This window comes from Pelophylax lessonae, assembly GCF_965119305.1.
Source record: "Pelophylax lessonae genome assembly, chromosome: 1".
Taxonomy (NCBI): domain Eukaryota; kingdom Metazoa; phylum Chordata; class Amphibia; order Anura; family Ranidae; genus Pelophylax; species Pelophylax lessonae.
This window is the reverse complement of record NC_138768.1, coordinates 229203572-229224733: the sequence shown is the minus strand read 5'-3', so window position 1 is coordinate 229224733 and position 21162 is coordinate 229203572. Positions and strand designations below refer to the sequence as shown.

Sequence of the window (21162 nt, the reverse complement as noted above, 5' to 3'; positions counted from 1 at the left end):
TTTCGTTCGTTGACGGACACAGCTCTCCAGTAGTCAGAACCATAGGGTTACATTGCTCCCTACAGGAGCAGGACACTGGGCAAAAAAAAAAAAAAAAAAAAAGGCTACACCTATGGGCAGTCTTAGGTGGTATACCCCCCCCCCCCCCCGCTATAGGTCTTCAGTTTTTTTCTGCCTAGTCAGAAGTATGGACATAGTTATATGCCGGGATCTCTAGGCCCTAGCAATTTTTTTTTTTAAGTGGCTTTTTTTCTGAGAGATCTACAATCACCTGTCGGGCTGGATAATCTAGATCCAGTCGTCCCCCCAGTTTGGCCAGCCAGCGCTTGCAGACCACAGTTCCGCACTAGGTTGGCCTACTGGACGGGGCTGGCCTGTGAATTAAACTCCTTGCAAGGTCACATATGACCGCCTCTCGGCCTGAGGCGCAGCGTTCCTCTTGACTGACAGCCCCCCCATTTCGATGAGGTTCTGTCTGGAGCAGTGCCCGCCTGGTTCCTGGTATGGTGACTAGCGCTCCCCCCTGGAGGGTTTTGGGGTGGACATGGGCCCCTTTCCCAGTTGGTCGGACCTGTGGGTTCCCCTATTCCGCTCAGACTCTCCTTTTTGGATGTTGGGCGTAAGTGTCCCAGGTTTGCAAGGCAGCCACATGCTCGTCGGTGCACACTATAACTAAATTTTACAAAATGGATGTGTTGGCATCTGCGGATGCTTCATTTGGCAGTAAGGTTTTGCAGGCTGCTGTTTAGAGGGTCTGGATTGTTCAAGTTGGGTTCCAGTTGCTTTTTTGTTGAGCTCCTGTTTACCTAATTGCCTATTGTGTTTAGCCTTGGGATTTTTTTGTTCCGTCACCCCTCATGTTTGGCACTGCTTGGGGAAGTCCCTATGGTTCTGACTACTAGAGAGCTGTGTCCGTCAATAAACGAAAGAGAAAATGGAATTTTTGACTTACCATAAAATCCATTTTTCTGAGTTCATTGACAAACACCGCACCCACCCCTCTATGGAGTTGTACTTCTGCTTGTTACAAAACTGAAGACTTCTAGCAGAGAGGTGGGGGGGGGGTGGAGTATACCACCTAGGACTGCCCAAGTTTGTTTTTTCTGCCTAGTGTCCTACTCTTGTAGGGGGCAATATAGCTCGATGGTTCTGACTACTGGAGAGCTGTGAATTTTATGGTAAGTCAAAAATCCCATTATTTAAAAGAGAAGTATGGGAATTGAGTTTTTTTTTTAAGAATCCTACTTATCTAGGTGGAAGCAGCAGCAGTCCTCTGCCGGTGCGGTTCCTGAGATCGCTCGTTTCTCACAGCTCACTGAGCAGAGACTGTCAGTCATCGGTTCTCTATAATGGGGACCATATGGTCATGATCTTGCCGAGCCTGGCCTGGCTCTGTGACGTTAGCCGATAGTGGGCTTTAGCCTACTGTCTGCTGAAAATGGGACAAATATACTTCTGTGATCCACAGGTCTGAGCTTTGGCTGCGCTGTACTTCTCTTTTAATACAATAAATATAGGAAAGAGTAATACTAGCCATACTCTGTTCAACTTTCAGTCGACTGTGGGTGGCCCTGTCTGCACTACTCAGCTCAACAAGCTTTGATTTGAAAATCGAAGAAGTTGGCCATAAAATTTCTCGTTTAAAAAGTGACTGCAGCCAATCGGATGAAGTCCTTGTTCAGGTCTAATGACATCCACAGGGGTGTCAATTGTCGAAAAACAATAGTCAGCATGGGAGGTTCTTTTTGTTCAGCCCTGCTGGCTAGTCTAAAGGCCACCATACATGATGATGTGGGCTGAATGAAAAAAAATCAGACTCTTCTCCCATCCACGTTAACCATGTGGATGACCGAATCTCTGCTGCTGGCTAATTTGTATTCAGACAACCATGAGGCTACCCACTGCTTGAATTTCATCTGATTTCAGGAAGAGTCGGACAACACTGAGCAGTCTACAGGGGACTTAGGCAAGAAAAAAACTAGTAATAATTCAAAATGGGTGTACACACAGTAATATACATTATGCATTCATATTAGGACTAAATTTGATTTTTTTGTGTACAATGATGTTTTACCCACTTGAGACCCAGGTGCTATGTTAAAACAAGCAGTGACAGCAGCTTTTTGTATGCATGGAGATGGTCACCTTTGTACAGACCCAGGCTTTCCTCATGTTGGAGTCTCCAGGAAAACAATGAGCAACACAGTCCTGACCTCACCAACTCTTACTCCAAATTCCCTTGGGACTTGCAATCAGTGGCAACGGTCCCTTAGATCACATCCTGTAGATTTACAGCTATGAAGCTTTAGGCACAGGTGCCTAGGAACAATCGCATAACTGGACGTGCACTGCTATTTTTCAGGTGGAACACCAGAGAAAAGGTTAAAGTAGAACTATAGGAAATATGTATATAGATATTTTTTTTAATTTTTGAATAAGGGAGGGCTATAACCCATGTTGGTTTACTTATTTTTTTTACCATGTGTACCCCATTCAAGAGAATGAATTCCTGTCACATAGTCAAAACAGTAAAGCCCCGTACACACGTACTGATCGTCGGCCGAACGATCGGCCGTCTTTTGTCCAGGGCTGTCGTGTCTGTTGAAAACTGCAAAAGACTGCACACTAATTTTGTCGGCCAACAACAGCCGACTGCAGAAGTGATGTCATGTGATGGTTAACTTTCCTTGTCTTTTTTTCTTTTCTGAGCATGCCCAGTCTTGCTAATCTGCTGTCTGACGGCCGAAATCTGTACTGACTGGCGAACAATCGGCCGTTCTGGTGTTGGCCAACAAAAATTTTAATGCCTGCACGACAGATTCTGTTTGGCCGAAAATGCGCTGTCGGAAGCATCATACTAACAAGCCTACAATCGGCCGATTGGTCATCGGCCGAATATTTACGGCCGACAATCGGTACGTGTGTACGGGGCTTAAGTGATGGAAATTCCCTGCAAATTAAGGGAATCCCTTGGGAACCTACAGGCCATCAGAACTTGTGTCCTCATTGGAAGATTTCCCTTCCATTATTTTTCTGGGGACATCCCAAAATTTAGGGTTTTCTTTTACTTTCCCTGCTAATGGTAAACAGGACAAATGGAGAGGATGAATCTCCCTACTGGGGAGACAAAGCGCAATAAAAACTGACGCGTGTTCTAATCTCTCCCCCTATCCAAAACTAAAGTTATACTATTCAAGTTGATGCTTAGCCACAGTTAACATTTCTAGATGTTCCCTATAACTTTATATCGTTACTTTTTGAGTTCAGATTGGATTTAATGCCTCGCCTCTAGGCTATTCCATTGTCTACATGATCAATAAAGGCATTTCCGTAGGATTGTTAAGGATTGGCTTACTATTTTCACTTTATGATTTACTGCTGGGGCTTCAGCAAAATAACAGCCTCTGGCAAGAAGAAACCGGAGCAATGCTGGAGGCAACTTACAGTACCCACTAATGTTAGTATAATTCTAAATGTGGAATGTATGTTCTTTGCTAAAGAACATTCTTTTTTTATCAAGTTGTTATAGGTAAAGTTCTGCTTTAATGATTTAATGTAATTTTCTTTTTGTCAACTAACAGTTATTTTTGTTTTCCTCCGCAGTTAAAACTTCTTAAAGAAGACAAGCCCTTCAAGAAAAGGGTAAATTAATTTATAGTTCTGAAAAGTACTGGCTTACATTGGTGATAAGCTTGCTGCTCAATCATGATGCTTTCATTACTGACTCTCCATATTTACTGTAGGTCTCTTAACCACTTAAGCCCCGGAAGATTTTACCCCCTTCCTGACCAGGGGGTATTTTGCGATTCGGCACTGCGCGACTTTAACGGACAATTGCACAGTCGTGCGACGCTGTATCTAAACAAATTTGACTTCCTTTTTATCCCACAAATAGAGCTTTCTTTTGGTGGTATTTGATCACCTGTGCGATTTTTTGATAATACGCTATAATCAAAAAAAGAGCGACAATTTTGCAAAAATAATATTTTCACATTTTTTTATATGAAATTCCCCAAAAAAAATTTAAAAATCAAATTTTTTAAAATTTTTGGCCAATTTGTTTTCTGCTACCTATGTTTGGTAAGAAAAAAATCACAATAAGTGTATTTTGATTGGTTTGCGCAAAAGTTATTGCGTTTACTAACTAAGGGAAATATTTTTGTCATTTTTGTTGTTTTTTTTTTTTTTTTTTTTTTTTTACGAGTAATGGCTGTGATCTGTGTTTTTTTTTTTTTTTTTTTTTTTTTTGCGGGACTGCGACATTGCGGCGGACAGATTGGACCCTTGACTGACATTTTTGACACTTTTGGGGGTACCAGTGACATTACTACAGTAATCAGTGCTATACATATGCACTATTACTGTAAAAATGACACTGGCAGGGAAGGGGTTAACTTTATTGGAGAGGGAGGGGTTAAGTGTGTCCCTAGGGGCGTGCTTCTAACTGTGCAGGGATGTGGCTGTGTGTGTAACAGCACAGATCAACAGTCCTACATAGCAGGACCGTTAGATCAGTGCTTTTACACAGGGAAGAATGACAGGCAGCTTTGTTTACATTAGCCGCCTGCCTTTCTCCCTTCACAGCAGAGGATCGCGAGTGACCGGCGGACATCGGGTCTGCCGGTCACACGCACGGAGGTGTCCGTGAACGAGCCGAGGCGGGAGCACGCCTCCGGCGGCGTGCGCTCGTCCGCTATTGGCTCCCAGGCTAGTGACGTACCGGTACGTCACTTTGCCTGGCCAGGGCTGACCGCCGCAGTATACTTGTGGCGGTCGGCAACCGGTTAAAGAGACAAAATTCAGTTTTGTTTTTTTTTTACCATTTGGAAGGGTTGGAACATCTGAGAGGACAAACAGCTGCAACAACCTGACACAGGTCCTAATATTTTCCCGCTCTATCCAAAACTGTGTTTTGGCTGAAGTACAGCTTCTTTAACCAGCTTCTTCCTAGAGCATTTTTTTTTTTTTTTTTGCTCTTTGCTCACTTGTTAAAACTGAATTTTTTGGCTATAAAATGATTTAAAAATCATTTGAAAAATGATTTAAAAAAAAAGCCGAGACCTTGTCAAATCGTAAAAAGATGATAAAAAAAACAAAAATAATTGTGCGCTACCAATGTGTATCCTATACCAAATCAAAAACCTAATATAATAATAAGGGGAATAGCTGCTGCTATCACCTAAATGTGTTCCTGCATCATAGACCTAAACTTGCAAACAGGTGATCGCGCTGCTATTAATAAATAATACACAAATACAAATCTAGCAATAAGGTGTACAATAAGGTGCTAACAATATAAAAAAATACAGTGAAAAAAACATCTCTAATAAGTTGATGCGCAATCCGAAAAAGAAGCAGTTTATGAGAAGTTTATGCAAAGAGTGCAAAAAAAAATCCAACGTCTCTAATCGATTAAAGTGCATCTAAAAAACACTCGGTGTATATCCTCTCCTTCACTCTTGTGCTCAAATCACCAGGTACAGTGCCTGCTCACCTCCATTGTAGACCCAAAAGTGGTAAACACAATAGATAAGAAATTATTCTTTGGCGTCCAATTTCTATGCGACGCCACACATTGCATATGCTCCAGAGTACCATAAGGAAAAAAGGAATAATATCCAATAGTGCAGTACCCAGGTTAGTAGTATCAGTAAGTCACAATACCCCAGCTTCATACATTACACTCACATTTATTAAAAGTAAATAAAGCATGTAAAAATTTAATTTCAGCAGTTCTCACGTGCACAGCTTCCAAAACCTTCCCACCGCTTGGTACCTCTGAGCGTTACACCACATCCCACGTGGCTTCATCTGGAGGGTAAAAGATGAAAGCCTCCAGATGAAGCCACGTGGGATGTGGCGCAACGCGTAGAGGTACCAAGTGGTGGGAAGGTTTTGGAAGCAGTGCACGTAAGTACTGCTGGAATTGATTTTAAACATGCTTTGTTTACTTTTATTAAACGTGAGGAATAATATTCAATAGTGCTGTACCCGGGTTAGTAGTATCAGTAAGTCACAATAACCCAGCTTCATAAATTACACTCACGTTTATTAAAAGTAAACAAAGCATGTATAAAATCAACTCCAGCAGTTCTCACGTGTAGACTTTCCAAAACCTTCTCACCGCTTGGTACCGTTACGCGTTACGCCACACCCCACATGGCTTCATCTGGAGGCTTTCATCTTTTACCCTCCAGATGAAGCCACGTGGGATGTGGCATAACACATAGAGGTACCAAGCGATGGGAAGGTTTTGAAAGCTGTATACGTGAGAACTGCTGAAATTTATTTTTTACATGCTTTGTTTACTTTTAATAGATGTGAGTGGTAATGTATGAAGCTGGGGTATTGTGACTTACTGATACCCGGGTAAAGCACTATTGGATGTTATTCCTTTTTCCTTATGGTACACTGGAGCATATGTAAGAAGTGTGGAATCGCATAGAAAGATTATTTTCTTATCTGCTGTGTTGACCCCTTGTGGGTCTACAATGGAGGTAAGCAGGCACTGCACCTGGTGATTTGAGCACAAAAGTGAAGCAGAGGATATACACCGAGTGATTTTTAGATGCACTTTAATTGATTGGAGACGTTGGACATTTTTTGCACTCCCAAACGGAGCGGTTCTTTTCGGATTCCACATCAAGTTATTAGAGATGCTTTTTTCACTGCATTTTTTTATATTGTTAGCACCTTATTGTACGCCTTATTGCTAAATTTGTATTTGTGTGTTGTTTATTAATAGCAGCACTTTCATATATTTACATGTTTAGTAAAAAGAGGGTTTAGTGCTAACAAATCCAACATAACACCCAATTTTTGGTAAAATAGAAAAGAAGGGGTTGCGTCAAGTAAACAAATACCAAACATATCAAAATCAAGTCTTAAAATTGTGTGTGCCCGTGATTTTGTGAAAAACTGTGCTGCCTAAAAATTCTTCATAGGCAACACTTTAAAAGCCTTTACAGCTCATCAGTTTAGGCCACATTCACACGACCAGTTTGGTGCAGCCATCAGATTCCAGCGGCAACAATTGGCAGATTTCTGTGGCTGGAATAACCAGGGCATGTGACTAGCAGCGGCAGCTCTGTCTATTTAAAGGGATAGTTCACCTTTACCACAAAACCGCCTATGCAGATAAGGGGCATCTGTAGATTAAAAAAAACTGTGCAGTGCTGACTAAAGATGAATAAAGCCCTTGCTTTCGGTGTAGGCCATTTTACATACCTTATGAAACCGGACTGGAATACTCCCAGGACGTTGCTATGTACTCCCAGAATGTTGCTAAGTGAGGCCTGGTCATCATTGCTCACCTCCACCATCACAGGAGTGAGCTCTCAAATGCTGAGCTCAAAGCTGCTTCATTAAGGGAGAGCGAGAGTATTTGAGGGAGTTTGATTAAAAAAAAAAGCTTGCTCCTGTGATGGTGGAGGTGAGCCGTGATGATTAGGCCTCACTTAGCAACGTCCTGGGAATACTCCAGTCAGGCTTCATAAGGTATGTAAATGGAATACACCTATAGAAAGGGTATTCATCTTCAGTCAGAGCTGCACAGTTTATTTTAATCTACAAACATCCCTTAACTGCATAGGCAGGTTTTTTGTAAAGGTGAATTATCCTTTTAAACTAATGGTGGGTTGACAGACAATCAAGAGGCTGAAGGCCAGCATCTAGAAGTAGCCCAGGGGGAAGATGACAGTGGGCAGCGAGGGATGTATTGCAACACTGGAGGTGGAGGTAAGTGTTTTGCGTAATTTACTTTCACTTTAAAAAGGAACTAAACCCCCCTGTCCTTCATAGCCAAGGAAGCTGCCATCCAAACCTCTTATCTGCATTTGCTATGGTTCTGCACATGTGATTTATGACTGGCAATTTGACAGCCTGATCGTTTGGTTGAGAGCACAAATAACTGACAGTTCTCATTCATGGCATTCCTTTAAATTTTATGCTTTTGGAAAACCTGGAGTGATGTCATTCCTGTCCAGCCAATGAAAGTGGCTGGCGTTTAAAACCATAAGCCGGCCGCTTTCATTGGCTGGGCGAGGATGACTTCGCTCCTGCTCATGTGTGGGAGTTCTGTTGGCTTCAGCATTGTTCGATTTCTACACTGAGCTGTGAGTACAGGGTATACAGTATGTCCTTTTAATACAGAAGAGACAAAGCACGTCTCGACTCCATTAAAAATTCTGGCCTGTTCGCCCACTTCCATTTATTACCTAAAGTTGCACTTTTAAAGAAGGCTTAGGCATGTTTAGGAACGTTTTAATCACATTTACATGTTTAAATGTTTTTTTTTTTGTTTTTTAAGCATTTGTTGCTTGATCCTGGATGCACCGAATTCTGTTTTCCTCAAAATGCAGTTTTACAAAAATCCGAACTATCCTAGATCTAGAACTAATCTAGAATCTAATCTACAACTGTCCTCCAAATGCATATAAATGTAGGTTTGCCAGTGTGTATGAGGCCCAAGGCCCCTTTCACACTTGTGCGACTTGTCCTGCGACTTGAGACTGCAAAGTCGCATGACAAGTAGTACCCCATGATTTCCAATGAGTATCATTCATATCTGTGTGACTTTTAAGTCACTCCCGCACTACTTTGGTCTGGCTTTGATGCGACTTGAGGTCCACAGCGTGGTAGTTGCGTGACTTTCAGGTCGTACAAGTGTAAAAGGAGCCTAAAGGAGAGAGGTTAGTTCCATCTTAAAGGGGTTGTAAAGGCAGAAGGTTTTTTTTAATCTTAATGCATTCTATGCATTAAGATAAAAAGCCTTCTGTGTGCAGCAGGCCCTAATAATTATCTGGGCCCCCCTCTGTCCAGTGATGTCCACAAGTGCCTCAGCCACCTGGGACTCTCTCTCCTGATTTGGCTGAAACACAGCAGCAGTGCCATTGGCTCCCACTGCTGTCAATCAAACTCAGTTAGCCAATCAGGAGAGAGAGAGGGGGGCTGGGCCGAACGACAACTCCATGTCTGAATGGACACAGGGAGCTGCAGCTCGGCTCGGGTGCCCCCATAGCAAGCTGCTTTCTGTGGGGGAACTCAGCAGGAGAGACCCGGGGAAGATCCAGGCTGCCCTGTGCAAAACCATTACACAAAAGAGGGAAGTATAACATGTTTGATATTTTAATAGAAAAAAAAAAAACAAGACTTTACAATCTAAGCGCTGTCTGAATGTTATTACACTCTAAACATTCACATAAGCTTCTTGTACGAGAGAGGGTAGGTTGTGGAAGAATTCGGCATTGGTGATGATCTGCGAGTCTTAATGACAGTTGAAGCCTGTCACTCCTACTATATCCATAACCTGTTCTTTCTGTGTTGCCATGGTAACAGTCAAACAGCATGAAGGCACGCAGTAACAGAGTACGCATTAAACATGATGTATTAAATATTGTCTTCCTAGCGCTGAAGCTTTAAGGTAATTTTAACATCTGTTTACTAGCTACAGCGTAAAGAAGAGTGTGAAGGACTCCCAGAAACTGTACCAGGTTTATTTATGGTGCGTGTGTTCAGAACGCATGTTAACTGGTTGAAAATGTCTACAGTGCAAGTAGAAGAACTGGTTCCCCATCTTTTTGTTGGTATATTGTTGTGTACACTGATGCTCTAAGGCTGCATTCACATGTCAGCGTTTGGATCGCGGGCAGAACCGATCCGGAGATTATTGCAAATCGCGGGACGCCTAGCGTTGCCCGTTGATTTGCAATAGCCCCCCAAACGCCGAGCGATGTTGCCGTGATTTCCGCCTGCCGAATCGCGGCAACTTTGCGCAAACAAAATCGCGGGATGCAATACGCTCCAAAGAAGTACAAGAGCTTCTTTGGATCGTATTGCGTCCCGCGATTTTGTTTGCGCGATGTTGCCGCGATTCGGCAGGCGGAAATCGCGGCAACATCGCTCGGCGTTTGGGGGGCTATTGCAAATCAACGGTCAACGCTAGGCGTCCCGCGATTTGCAATAAATCTCCGGATCGCGGGCGGAACCGCGGCGGTTCTGCCCGCGATCCAAACGCTGACATGTGAACGGAGCCTAACACCTTTTGCTTTTGATTGTTTTCATATTTATTTGTTTACATTTCTGGGCTGTTTGCTTTTCATTGCCCGTGACTCAATGAATTGCACAGAGTTCTATGGCTTACCTTGCTTTGAGTCTATTGGTAAATTTGCAGTGCGCATCTTGCCAAAAATGTAATATGTTGCAGCTAATCGATCATTGGATGTGGTGGCTGCATTATTTTTTTTTTTTTTTAGGCTTTTTCGCCCTCTATTTTCACCTGCTGATCTGGCCAGTAACATACCTGCTATAGTAGAGTGCCCTCAATGTGGATGAAGAAGCACAGAGGAACAGTGGGCAGCCACATTGTTAATCTGGGGAGAGGGTAGGGAATTTCCAAAGAAGCTGTTCCGCAGTTCAGCTGCGCTTTAGATGCGGTTCAGCCGGCATCTTTAACTTTAGCTGGTTGTTAAGGATTTGGGTACGGGAAGCCGGTCGCCGTATCCTTAAGAACGGATGGCTCATCAGCTCTCAGCAGGGTTCCCTGCTAACAGCTGATTGTAAAAAAATTAAAAAAAAAAAAACATTTCCAGCAATAAAAAATTGTGAATAAACCACCAATTTCATTTTTTTTTTTTTTAAAAGGCGTGAGGACCCCCCAAAATCCAGACCCTTATCTGAGCATGCAGCCTGGAAGGCCAGGAAAGGTGGGGAGGAACAAGCTAGCACACCCCCCCCCCTCCTTAAACCATACCAGGACACATGCCTTCTACATGGGGGGATGTTTGGGGCAGGGGCGGGGGAACCAAAAGGGCCTAATATGGATTGGGGGGGGGGCGACACTTTTTATTTATTTTTTTCATATCACATTTGTTCAAAACTGATGACGTGCAGTTCAGATGCGTTCCCATAGAAGGCTATAGCCAGAAATTAGCATCTGAACCGCACCGCAGTGCTCAGAAAATGCACAGGACTCATTTGCAGCGAATTTGCACTGCTGCTACACCGCATATATGTGAACCAGCTCCATAGGGAAGGCTGCCAGTTCACATGTCATCTGAATCGGATGCTGTTCAAAACGCATCCAATTCACATATATATGAACCGAGCCTAGGGGTCCTTTCACACGGAGCAGTGTCTGCACTGATCAGCAGGGGATCTGTGAGCAGTTGTCAGTGTGCTTATGTTTACTCTCAACCAAACGTTCAAAATGGATAATGTCATAGCTAATAACATGCAGAACACCATGGGGCAACTGCAGACCTAAATAGAGGCAAAGATGGCACTGTCCTCGGAGGATAGTAGGGTTTACCAAATTCATTGATACAGCGCTACTCCTAAATACATTTTTCATATATATGTGCAAATCCAACAAAAAATAAAGTGCATATATACACGTAAAGGTGCTATAATAGTGTAAAGAGTACCGTCCTATGGCAAAAAAGATCTTTACCTTCCGATATCGCTACTCTGATTAAATTTACATACTAAAGTGTCCAAGTGATATAGTATTGCACCGTGTTAATGTGCAAATAACCGCAAATATAAAGTGATAGTAGGGTTTAGGTCCACTTTAATAACCTTGATGTAGATAAACAGTGGTGTAACCTTGATACTATGGGCAATATCCCCTTTTTAATCATTACAATAAGATTATTATAATTGTGCAGTCTTATGAAAGGTTCAGCAAATACATAAACACATATTGCGTTCTTCTGACTCAATACCGTATAACTGCTGTGAGCATTGCTTTATTGATGATGTAAATCTATAACCGCATGTCCTTCAGATGCTTTTCTCAAGAAATACTCTCATTGAATATTCATTCTGGTTCTAGGTCTCTTCAGAATATGCAATATGGTTGTTTGGTTTTCTCAGCAATGTGTATATAGTATGCACAGAATGCCTGGAGATATGTACATACAACATCCAGATGGATAATGAGTCTCTGCATAACTATATCCGGCTTGAGTTCTCTAATTCTGTACTTATAAGTTCTTAAATCCCAGATGGCCTTCTGCCTTTGATGAAAGCCCCAGTAGAGACATTTTAGGTTATTTTTAATTGGCCTGATATTAAGTAGGAATCTCAGGACAGACTTGCGACAATGGAACACCTTTTCGGAGGCCACATTTCAGTGACTAGGCTTGTCAAAGGTTTCATTTTTGAATTGCCCAGACTAATTTATACCAGTTAATACTGGGTATTGATAAAATACATGATAATTAGAAAAGTAAAAACGAAGTCATGCCATTTTTTGAATTGGGTATTTTGCAGTGTTCTTAAAATTAATCTTTTTGAATATATAGTCTTTACATAACCTCTGCTACCTAGATATTTACACTGGGACAAGACTTTGAAAATTCTCATAACTCTAAGAGAAATGGTGAATTTTATCATCAGTCCTTAAACTTTTTTTTAAATACCTGTGGTCTTTAAAGGCAGTGTAGGCACATTGTTTTGGGATGATTTGGTGGTAAAGGCAGGGAAACCGAGGCCTTCACCCAAGCAATGCATGTGTTGCTGGACCTTGTTCAAGATGTGTTATCAATAAAAGGAGTATTTTAATGGTCTGTAGAATATTTCTGATTGATGCTTGGATAAAGGACCTTGGGGAAAAAAAAAACTTACCTGATAATTAGGAGCACCTTTTATTTTGTTTGACTTGGTGAAAATGTTTTAATATACATTTGAAAAAGAAAATGCACACTGCTGGCTGTATTGGACTTTAGTACCTTGTGAGGGGCTGATATAGAAATGAACATGCTGCCATTAGAGTCATAGCGTAGTCAGAAGTCCTGATCTGCGTCCCTGATCCAGGTCAGTGGCTTAAAAAGTATTGATTGATGGCAGGACAGCCAAGCAGTTAGCATTTTCAGACATGTCAGCAGAAGCACATTGCTGTTGGCACAGAAATTATTTCATGGAGATATATTGTGGGAAGCAGATTCTTTTTAACTGGGTAGCTGTACATATTAACTTTATTCTTAGGGATTTTCAAGGTATAGGATTCCCTTCCATATCATATGTTCTCTATGTAATAAGATGAAGGCAAAGAGATTCTTGCCTCTACCTTGGAAAACAGCAGTGGGGCATTTATCCTATTATTTTTACATTGGTGAGTGGACTGAAGTCTACAGACCAATGTAAATGATACAAATTGATATGTGGCTTTGTATTTTCTAGGAAAGATTTTCTTGGTTGAAGTATATATATATTTTTTTTTTATATATTTTTTTTGATGTATGTATCCTTACATTGAAATTCTTCCTGTTGTTTAAGAAGAGAACCTGGAAGACACCAGAAGAACGAGCACTCATGGCCAAAACATTAAGGCGCATTAAACAGGAGCCAGATGACAATATGGGAGAATCCGTCCCCAAATCTAAGGAGAGTGACCAGTCCAGGTCAAGCTCACCCACTGCTGGTCCCAGCACAGAGGGTCCAGAATCAAAGGAAAAGAAGAAAATCCGAAGGAAAAGAAAAGTCTCTAATAAGGAACTAAGCAAAGAATTAAGCAAGGAGCTAAACCAAGAGATCCAGAAAACGGAAAATAGCCTGGCCAATGAGAACCATCATCCTATTAAATCTGAGCCAGAGAGTGAGGACGAGGAACCCAAAAAATGTATGAATACCAATGGGGAGCGCATGCATCGGTTCAGCAAAGAACTGAATGGGACCCCAAAGGAGTTTAAGCACCAGTCTCTTCCAAGCCCAAGGACAACACCAAGAGTGACCAATCGTCCTCCACCATCTTTGTCACCTCCCAAATGTGTGCAGATGGAACGCCATGTAATAAGGCCTCCTCCCATCAGCCCTCCTCCAGACTCTCTACCCCTGGAGAACGGTGCAACCCATGTGATGCAGAGAGAGGTCTGGATGGCCATCTTTAGCTACCTCAGCCACAAAGATCTGTGCATCTGTATGAGAGTCTGCAAAACATGGAATAGATGGTAAGTGGGTGTTTGCTGTACATTCAGTGACTTTCATACGTGTAATACCTAAGATTTAAAGCCATCCATAGCTCTGAACTTTTCAGCGCCGCACTGAAAAAAAACTTAAAATGCATTTAAAGCTGAACTCCGGGCAGACATATAAAAGACACAAATTATTGCAACTATGGAATCATTACCACTTCAGAACCACGATATAGCTGAAAGACTGTTACAGTGCAGCTCTCTTGTTCCGGGAGGGCATCCATGGCTGTCTTTCCAGAACTACTCGCCCCCTGGGATGCACAGTCGGCGTGCTCTGTGGTTGCTGTGTTCTTTGGACACAGCTGATCACAGATCATGGTAAAGGGCCAATCACAGCAGCCCTTTACCATGTGATCAGCTGTGTCCAATCACAGCTGATAACTGGCAAGTTTGTTTACAAATGATCGAGATTTCTTTCTTCATGCACTGGTAACCAGCAAGTGTGACAAAAGACATGTACACAGATAATCAGGGCACTGATCATCCGCGCCTTAATCAGTACCCCTCTGTGCCTCTTTATCAGTGAAGGAGGAAAAATTACTTCTTTCCAAAATTGTTTAACAAACGAAGAAAAACAAGTTTTTTTTAATTTTTCGTCGTTTTTTTTTTTTTTTTGTTTAGCAAAAAGAAAGTGGTGTTTAAATACCACAAAATGAAAGCTCTATCTGTCTCAAAATATTGATAAAGATTTCATATAAGTACTGTGTTCATGACCGCTCAATCGTCCTTCAAAGTGTAACAGCACTGTAAGCTGGAAATTGACCTGGGCAGGAAGGGGGTGAAAGTGCCCAGTATTGAAGTGGTTAATAAACCATTCAGCTTTATTTATTTATTTTTATTTTTTTTATGCAACCAGTGTTTGTACCTACATTAATTAGTATATAGGTATTTAGGTTCAGAGGTCCTAAATGGACCAGTGAAATGAAAAAAATGGCCACAATATTCTAAGTGATGGTGAATCAATATCTCAACAAAAGGTGATTAGGTGCAACAGGTCCTTCCCAACATGACTTGTTAGGGCAGGGGTGACGATCCTCCTGTCCGCCCGCACAATCGTTGCGATTATCCCCCTCCGTTCTGACACTATGAAGCTCCAAAAAGGGTGGACCGAGGCGCAGAGCAGTGCGCCTCGAGCCCGCCCATTTGTGTGACAATAGCGAATGAAAATTCCCTACTGTCTCACGGATCCTCCTCCTCCTTGGCCAATGTCATTGGCCAAGGAGGAGGCGGGAGGACTCGGAAGAGATGCGGGGACTGAAGAGAGGAAGCCGCCGCTACAACAGGTAAGTCCAAGTGCACTGGGGCTTGGCACGCTGTTCACTCTGCTTTGTGGTCAATCACTCCGCATTGAAAGGGGGGACGCTGTGGGCATTCTGCATTGAAAGGGGGGCACGCTGTGGTCACTCTGCATTGAAAGGGGGGCACGCTGTGGGCACTCTGCATTGAAAGGGGGGCACGCTGTGGGCACTCTGCATTGAAAGGGGGGCACGCTGTGGGCACTCTGCATTGAAAGGGGGCACGCTGTGGGCACTCTGCATTGAAAGGGGGCACGCTGTGGGCACTCTGCATTGAAAGGGGGCACGCTGTGGTCACTCTGCGTTGAAAGGGGGCACGCTGTGGTCACTCTGCGTTGAAAGGGGGCACGCTGTGGTCACTCCGCGTTGAAAGGGGGCACGCTGTGGTCACTCCGCGTTGAAAGGGGGCACGATGTGGTCACTCCGCGTTGAAAGGGGGGCACGCTGTGGTCACTCTGCATTGAAAGGGGGGCACGCTGTGGTCACTCTGCATTGAAAGGGGGGCACGCTGTGGTCAGTCTGCATTGAAAGGGGGCACGCTGTGGTCAGTCTGCATTGAAAGGGGGCACACTATACCTTGATTACTGAAGGCCCCTTTCACACTTTTGTGACCTCAAAGTCACGCAATTTTTTACAGCGTTTTTTTGCCGCAAAGCAATGCCTATTACTTTTATGCTTACATTTTGTATGGCTAATGATGTTACAAAAATCCAAATGGCCCTTGGTAGAAAAAAGGTTCCCCACCCCTGCGTTAGGGGGACCCGTGAACGAATGTGGCAAACTGGGCCAAAGATTAGTTGTATACAAAATTCATAAAAAAATATATAGAAAAATATAAACAAGGGAGTCCATAAAGTTCATAATTAATTGAAGTGTCAAAAACAATAGGCGACTCTTGGGGTGATCCAGGTGCTTGGGTCCCGGGTGAGGAAACAGTGCTCCCCCTTCCAATCTCTCCCGCACTCACCAGAAGTCAGCACCCCTACAAGGGTAACCAGCGTATCTGTAGCCAGGTATTCCCTCAATAGGGAGTAATCCTACTTGCCAATTCTTTCAATGGTGAATCCTGAATCCTCTTTCCCATGTATTTCATATATTCAAATGGGTCTCAAGTACAATGCATATCCATTAGCAATAATTCCGGGGTCGTATGCAGGAGAAAAGGAGCCTGATATAGTGAAGTACTATTTAAAATATATTCCTTTATTAAGCAATAGAAACAGTACTCACATTTCATATGGGTAAACAAACGGCATAGATGCTAGGGACCGCAAGACCCTCTTTTGCGGTGACTTCCTCGCACAGCGTTGTACTTGAGACCTATTTGAATATATGATATACATGGGAAAGAGGAGACTTTTCTTTCATATATTCCATATTTATATTGGAATCCCTTCCTAGTTTACTTCATCAGCTCTGGTTGATACAGTTGTATCTTCCTTCACTATTATCTAGCCGTTACTTCCTTGTGACCATCATATAGTCCATTTGGACACCGCTTTCACCTTATTTGGTCACCTAATTCACCTAGCACTTTATATATATTTATTTATTTATGGTTTACACTATAGCACTTTATATTTATACTATTTATATATATATATATATATATATATATATATATATATATATATATATTCATTTTATATATGGTCTAATATTTCTGCATTTAAGTGTATTGTGATTCTATGTGATATTTAATATTCAATACACCATACACACTTCAGGCAGCGCCAATTACCTCACCACCTCCATTATAAAAATTCTCTTGTGTTTATTTTAGGTCTATTTAGCAGCTTGCCTGAGGTTCAGGTATAAACATATACATTAAAAAATTATACAGAATTTATATAGTGACAAGGAGGTCCCTCCTTTGTGAGAGTTTACAATCTAAAATCTGCAAATTTAAAATTTACAGCAGTTTTATCTCTGTCCCACATAACCTAAATACTAATTAATGATGCTACATAGTGCAAGGTGTACCAGAAAGAAGCTGACGGTGCAGTCCTGGGCAAATACAGGCACATCAGCATTTAAAGCCTGATTCTCTCAGATTCTGCACTGGCTATTTTTACATATTTCTATATAAATAAACTGTTTTTTTTTTCTTTTTTTTAACGATTCAAAGCTTCTGTATATCACGTGCTTTGGGCAGAGCATACATTATCAAGAAATTGAAGTAATGCAGTAGATGTTGCTTATTTGCAGACATTGTGAAAGAACAGCGATCACTAGAAAGTGGATGATGCAGAATACACAGGACCTCGAATGTTCTATTGTTCATTATCCTAGTCTTTTAAAATGTGTCAGTTTGAAATGAACCCGATATCCAGAAAGTTTTCAAAACAGAAAGCTAGATAGTTTCTGCTATCAGCAGAATAAGGAAAATGGGAGAGTGGTGCACAACAATGGTGAAACAACTCATTTAATAGATAAGTGAAGAGAGGACAGTGGGCAGTGTAGAGTTTGGAGAGTGAAGAGAGGACAGTGGGCAGTGTACAGTTTGGAGAGAAGAGAGGACAGTGGGCAGTGTACAGTTTGGAGAGTAGAGAGGACAGAGGGAAGTGTACAGTTTGGAGAGTGAAGAGAGGACAGTGGGCAGTGTAGAGTTTGGAGAGTGAAGAGAGGACAGTGGGCAGTGTACAGTTTGGAGAGAAGAGAGGACAGTGGGCAGTGTACAGTTTGGAGAGTGAAGAGAGGACAGTGGGCAGTGTACAGTTTGGAGAGTGAAGAGAGGACAGTGGGCAGTGTACAGTTTGGAGAGAAGAGAGGACAGTGGGCAGTGTACAGTTTGGAGAGAAGAGAGGACAGTGGGCAGTGTACAGTTTGGAGAGTGAAGAGAGGACAGTGGGCAGTGTAGAGTTTGGAGAGTGAAGAGAGGACAGTGGGCAGTGTACAGTTTGGAGAGTGAAGAGAGGACAGTGGGCAGTGTACAGTTTGGAGAGAAGAGAGGACAGTGGGCAGTGTACAGTTTGGAGAGTGAAGAGAGGACAGTGGGCAGTGTACAGTTTGGAGAGAAGAGAGGACAGTGGGCAGTGTACAGTTTGGAGAGTGAAGAGAGGACAGTGGGCAGTGTACAGTTTGGAGAGTCAAGAGAGGACAGTGGGCAGTGTACAGTTTGGAGAGTCAAGAGAGGACAGTGGGCAGTGTACAGTTTGGAGAGTCAAGAGAGGACAGTGGGCAGTGTACAGTTTGGAGAGTGAAGAGAGGACAGTGGGCAGTGTACAGTTTGGAGAGTGAAGAGAGGACAGTGGGCAGTGTACAGTTTGGAGAGAAGAGAGGACAGTGGGCAGTGTACAGTTTGGAGAGTGAAGAGAGGACAGTGGGCAGTGTACAGTTTGGAGAGAAGAGAGGACAGTGGGCAGTGTACAGTTTGGAGAGTGAAGAGAGGACAGTGGGCAGTGTACAGTTTGGAGAGTCAAGAGAGGACAGTGGGCAGTGTACAGTTTGGAGAGGAGAGGACAGTGGGCAGTGTACAGTTTGGAGAGAAGAGAGGACAGTGGGCAGTGTACAGTTTGGAGAGAAGAGAGGACAGTGGGCAGTGTACAGTTTGGAGAGTGAAGAGAGGACAGTGGGCAGTGTACAGTTTGGAGAGTGAAGAGAGGACAGTGGGCAGTGTACAGTTTGGAGAGTGAAGAGAGGACAGTGGGCAGTGTACAGTTTGGAGAGTGAAGAGAGGACAGTGGGCAGTGTACAGTTTGGAGAGTGAAGAGAGGACAGTGGGCAGTGTACAGTTTGGAGAGTGAAGAGAGGACAGTGGGCAGTGTACAGTTTGGAGAGAAGAGAGGACAGTGGGCAGTGTACAGTTTGGAGAGTGAAGAGAGGACAGTGGGCAGTGTACAGTTTGGAGAGTCAAGAGAGGACAGTGGGCAGTGTACAGTTTGGAGAGAAGAGAGGACAGTGGGCAGTGTACAGTTTGGAGAGAAGAGAGGACAGTGGGCAGTGTACAGTTTGGAGAGAAGAGAGGACAGTGGGCAGTGTACAGTTTGGAGAGTGAAGAGAGGACAGTGGGCAGTGTACAGTTTGGAGAGTGAAGAGAGGACAGTGGGCAGTGTACAGTTTGGAGAGTGAAGAGAGGACAGTGGGCAGTGTACAGTTTGGAGAGTGAAGAGAGGACAGTGGGCAGTGTACAGTTTGGAGAGAAGAGAGGACAGTGGGCAGTGTACAGTTTGGAGAGTGAAGAGAGGACAGTGGGCAGTGTACAGTTTGGAGAGTGAAGAGAGGACAGTGGGCAGTGTACAGTTTGGAGAGAAGAGAGGACAGTGGGCAGTGTACAGTTTGGAGAGAAGAGAGGACAGTGGGCAGTGTAGAGTTTGGAGAGTGAAGAGTGGGCAGTGTACAGTTTGGAGAGTGGAGAGGACAGTGGGCAGTGTACAGTTTGGAGAGTGAAGAGAGGACAGTGGGCAGTGTACAGTTTGGAGAGTGAAGAGAGGACAGTGGGCAGTGTACAGTTTGGAGAGCAGCAAGCAGAGAAAAATCACTCTTTTACTTTATAGCAACCGCTCTATGGAAGTCTCCTAAGGACCTGCTTTTAAACATCAACCATATAGCAAAAAAGAGCATGCTAGCTGAACTGAATGATCCTTAGTTTGTAAAGCTATGGGTTTCAGAAACAATTGCTAGCTGGGTTTTACAACATATTTGTCACCATTTTTTCATCCTTGGTTGCATCTCATGCTTGTTAATCTCCTGCAGCCACTTTGCAACCACTTCCTGTTTGCATGCATGCACGCCAGTAGTGACAGGTCTGTCCCCGCTTACTTTGCAGAGACGGAGCTGTCAGATCACCGCTTGCCTTTATGGGAGAACGGATGAAAACGGACAGGTGGGCGTTTTCATCTGATCCTCCAGACTGATGGAATATAGGGTTTCCATCCGTCTGGATTTCATGGACCGGATTACAGATCAGCGGGTGTCAGCGGACATGTCACCGCTGACATCTGGTGCTCCATAGGGGTGCATGGAGTATCCAATCAGGTCCGCCTGATAGGAAAGCCCATGTGAAAGGGCCCTAAGGCTTTATGCACATGCCCATACAGTGGCAGAGCCTGCTTAATCACTCTCCCAGGACTGGCAGCTGCTAAGTACCTTTGAGATGAATTAAATGATGTGGCTGCACAGCATGGGTGCTCAACCTGTGGCCCTCCAGCTGCTGCGAACTACAAATCCCATTTGGAATTGCAAGGCTGACAGTTACAAATATGACTCCCAAAGGTAGAGGCATGCTGGAACTTGTAGTTTTGCAACCGCTGGAGGGCCACAGGTTGATCACCCATGTTGTACACGGTTATGTGCCGCAGGGTTGCCTCAAAAACATGTATAGACGTATGTTCTGAACACTACCCATAATAATAGCATAAGTCCATGCATGTGGGGCTGTGCACACTGTACAGTCCCAGATCAGCCATGTGCATAAAGCCTAATACACGAAACACAGGGACCGTGATGAGAGCCAGGAACTTATGCAGTGGTCATGTATTTAACCCTCGTGGTCACAACCATGTGGTCTTTTTCCTAATATTGATCAGTATTCTTTCTATAATTATACTCCTAGTAAATGATCTATACAGTGATTATGGTGTAAATGTACATTATATATGTAAAGCGCTGTGTAAATTGACAGGACTATAGAAGTACCTGAAATAAATACATGTGTGATAGGAAACCAAATGTATTTCTCTCTTGCAGGTGCTGTGATAAAAGATTGTGGACGCGAATTGATTTAAACCACTGCAAATCCATAACCCCTCTTATGCTCAGTGGGATCATCAGGAGACAGCCTGTGTCCTTAGATTTAAGCTGGACGAATATATCAAAGAAACAACTAAGCTGGCTCATGAACCGGCTTCCAGGTACTACATTGCCTGTTTTGAGCCCAAATCCAAGTGACTAAA

General features: G+C 43.2%; 1 protein-coding gene across 4 annotated transcripts in view; it reads left to right on the top strand.

The window, feature by feature from the left end:
- KDM2B (lysine demethylase 2B) overlaps positions 1-21162 on the top strand; it is a 246416-nt gene that overhangs the window by 207553 nt on the left and 17701 nt on the right. For all 4 annotated transcript variants that reach the window (XM_082244129.1, XM_082244128.1, XM_082244130.1 and 1 more), the window contains 2 exons: positions 13279-13949; positions 20957-21120. In XM_082244129.1, the coding sequence (XP_082100255.1) occupies positions 13279-13949; positions 20957-21120 (835 nt within the window). The remainder of the gene's footprint in view (positions 1-13278; positions 13950-20956; positions 21121-21162) is intronic.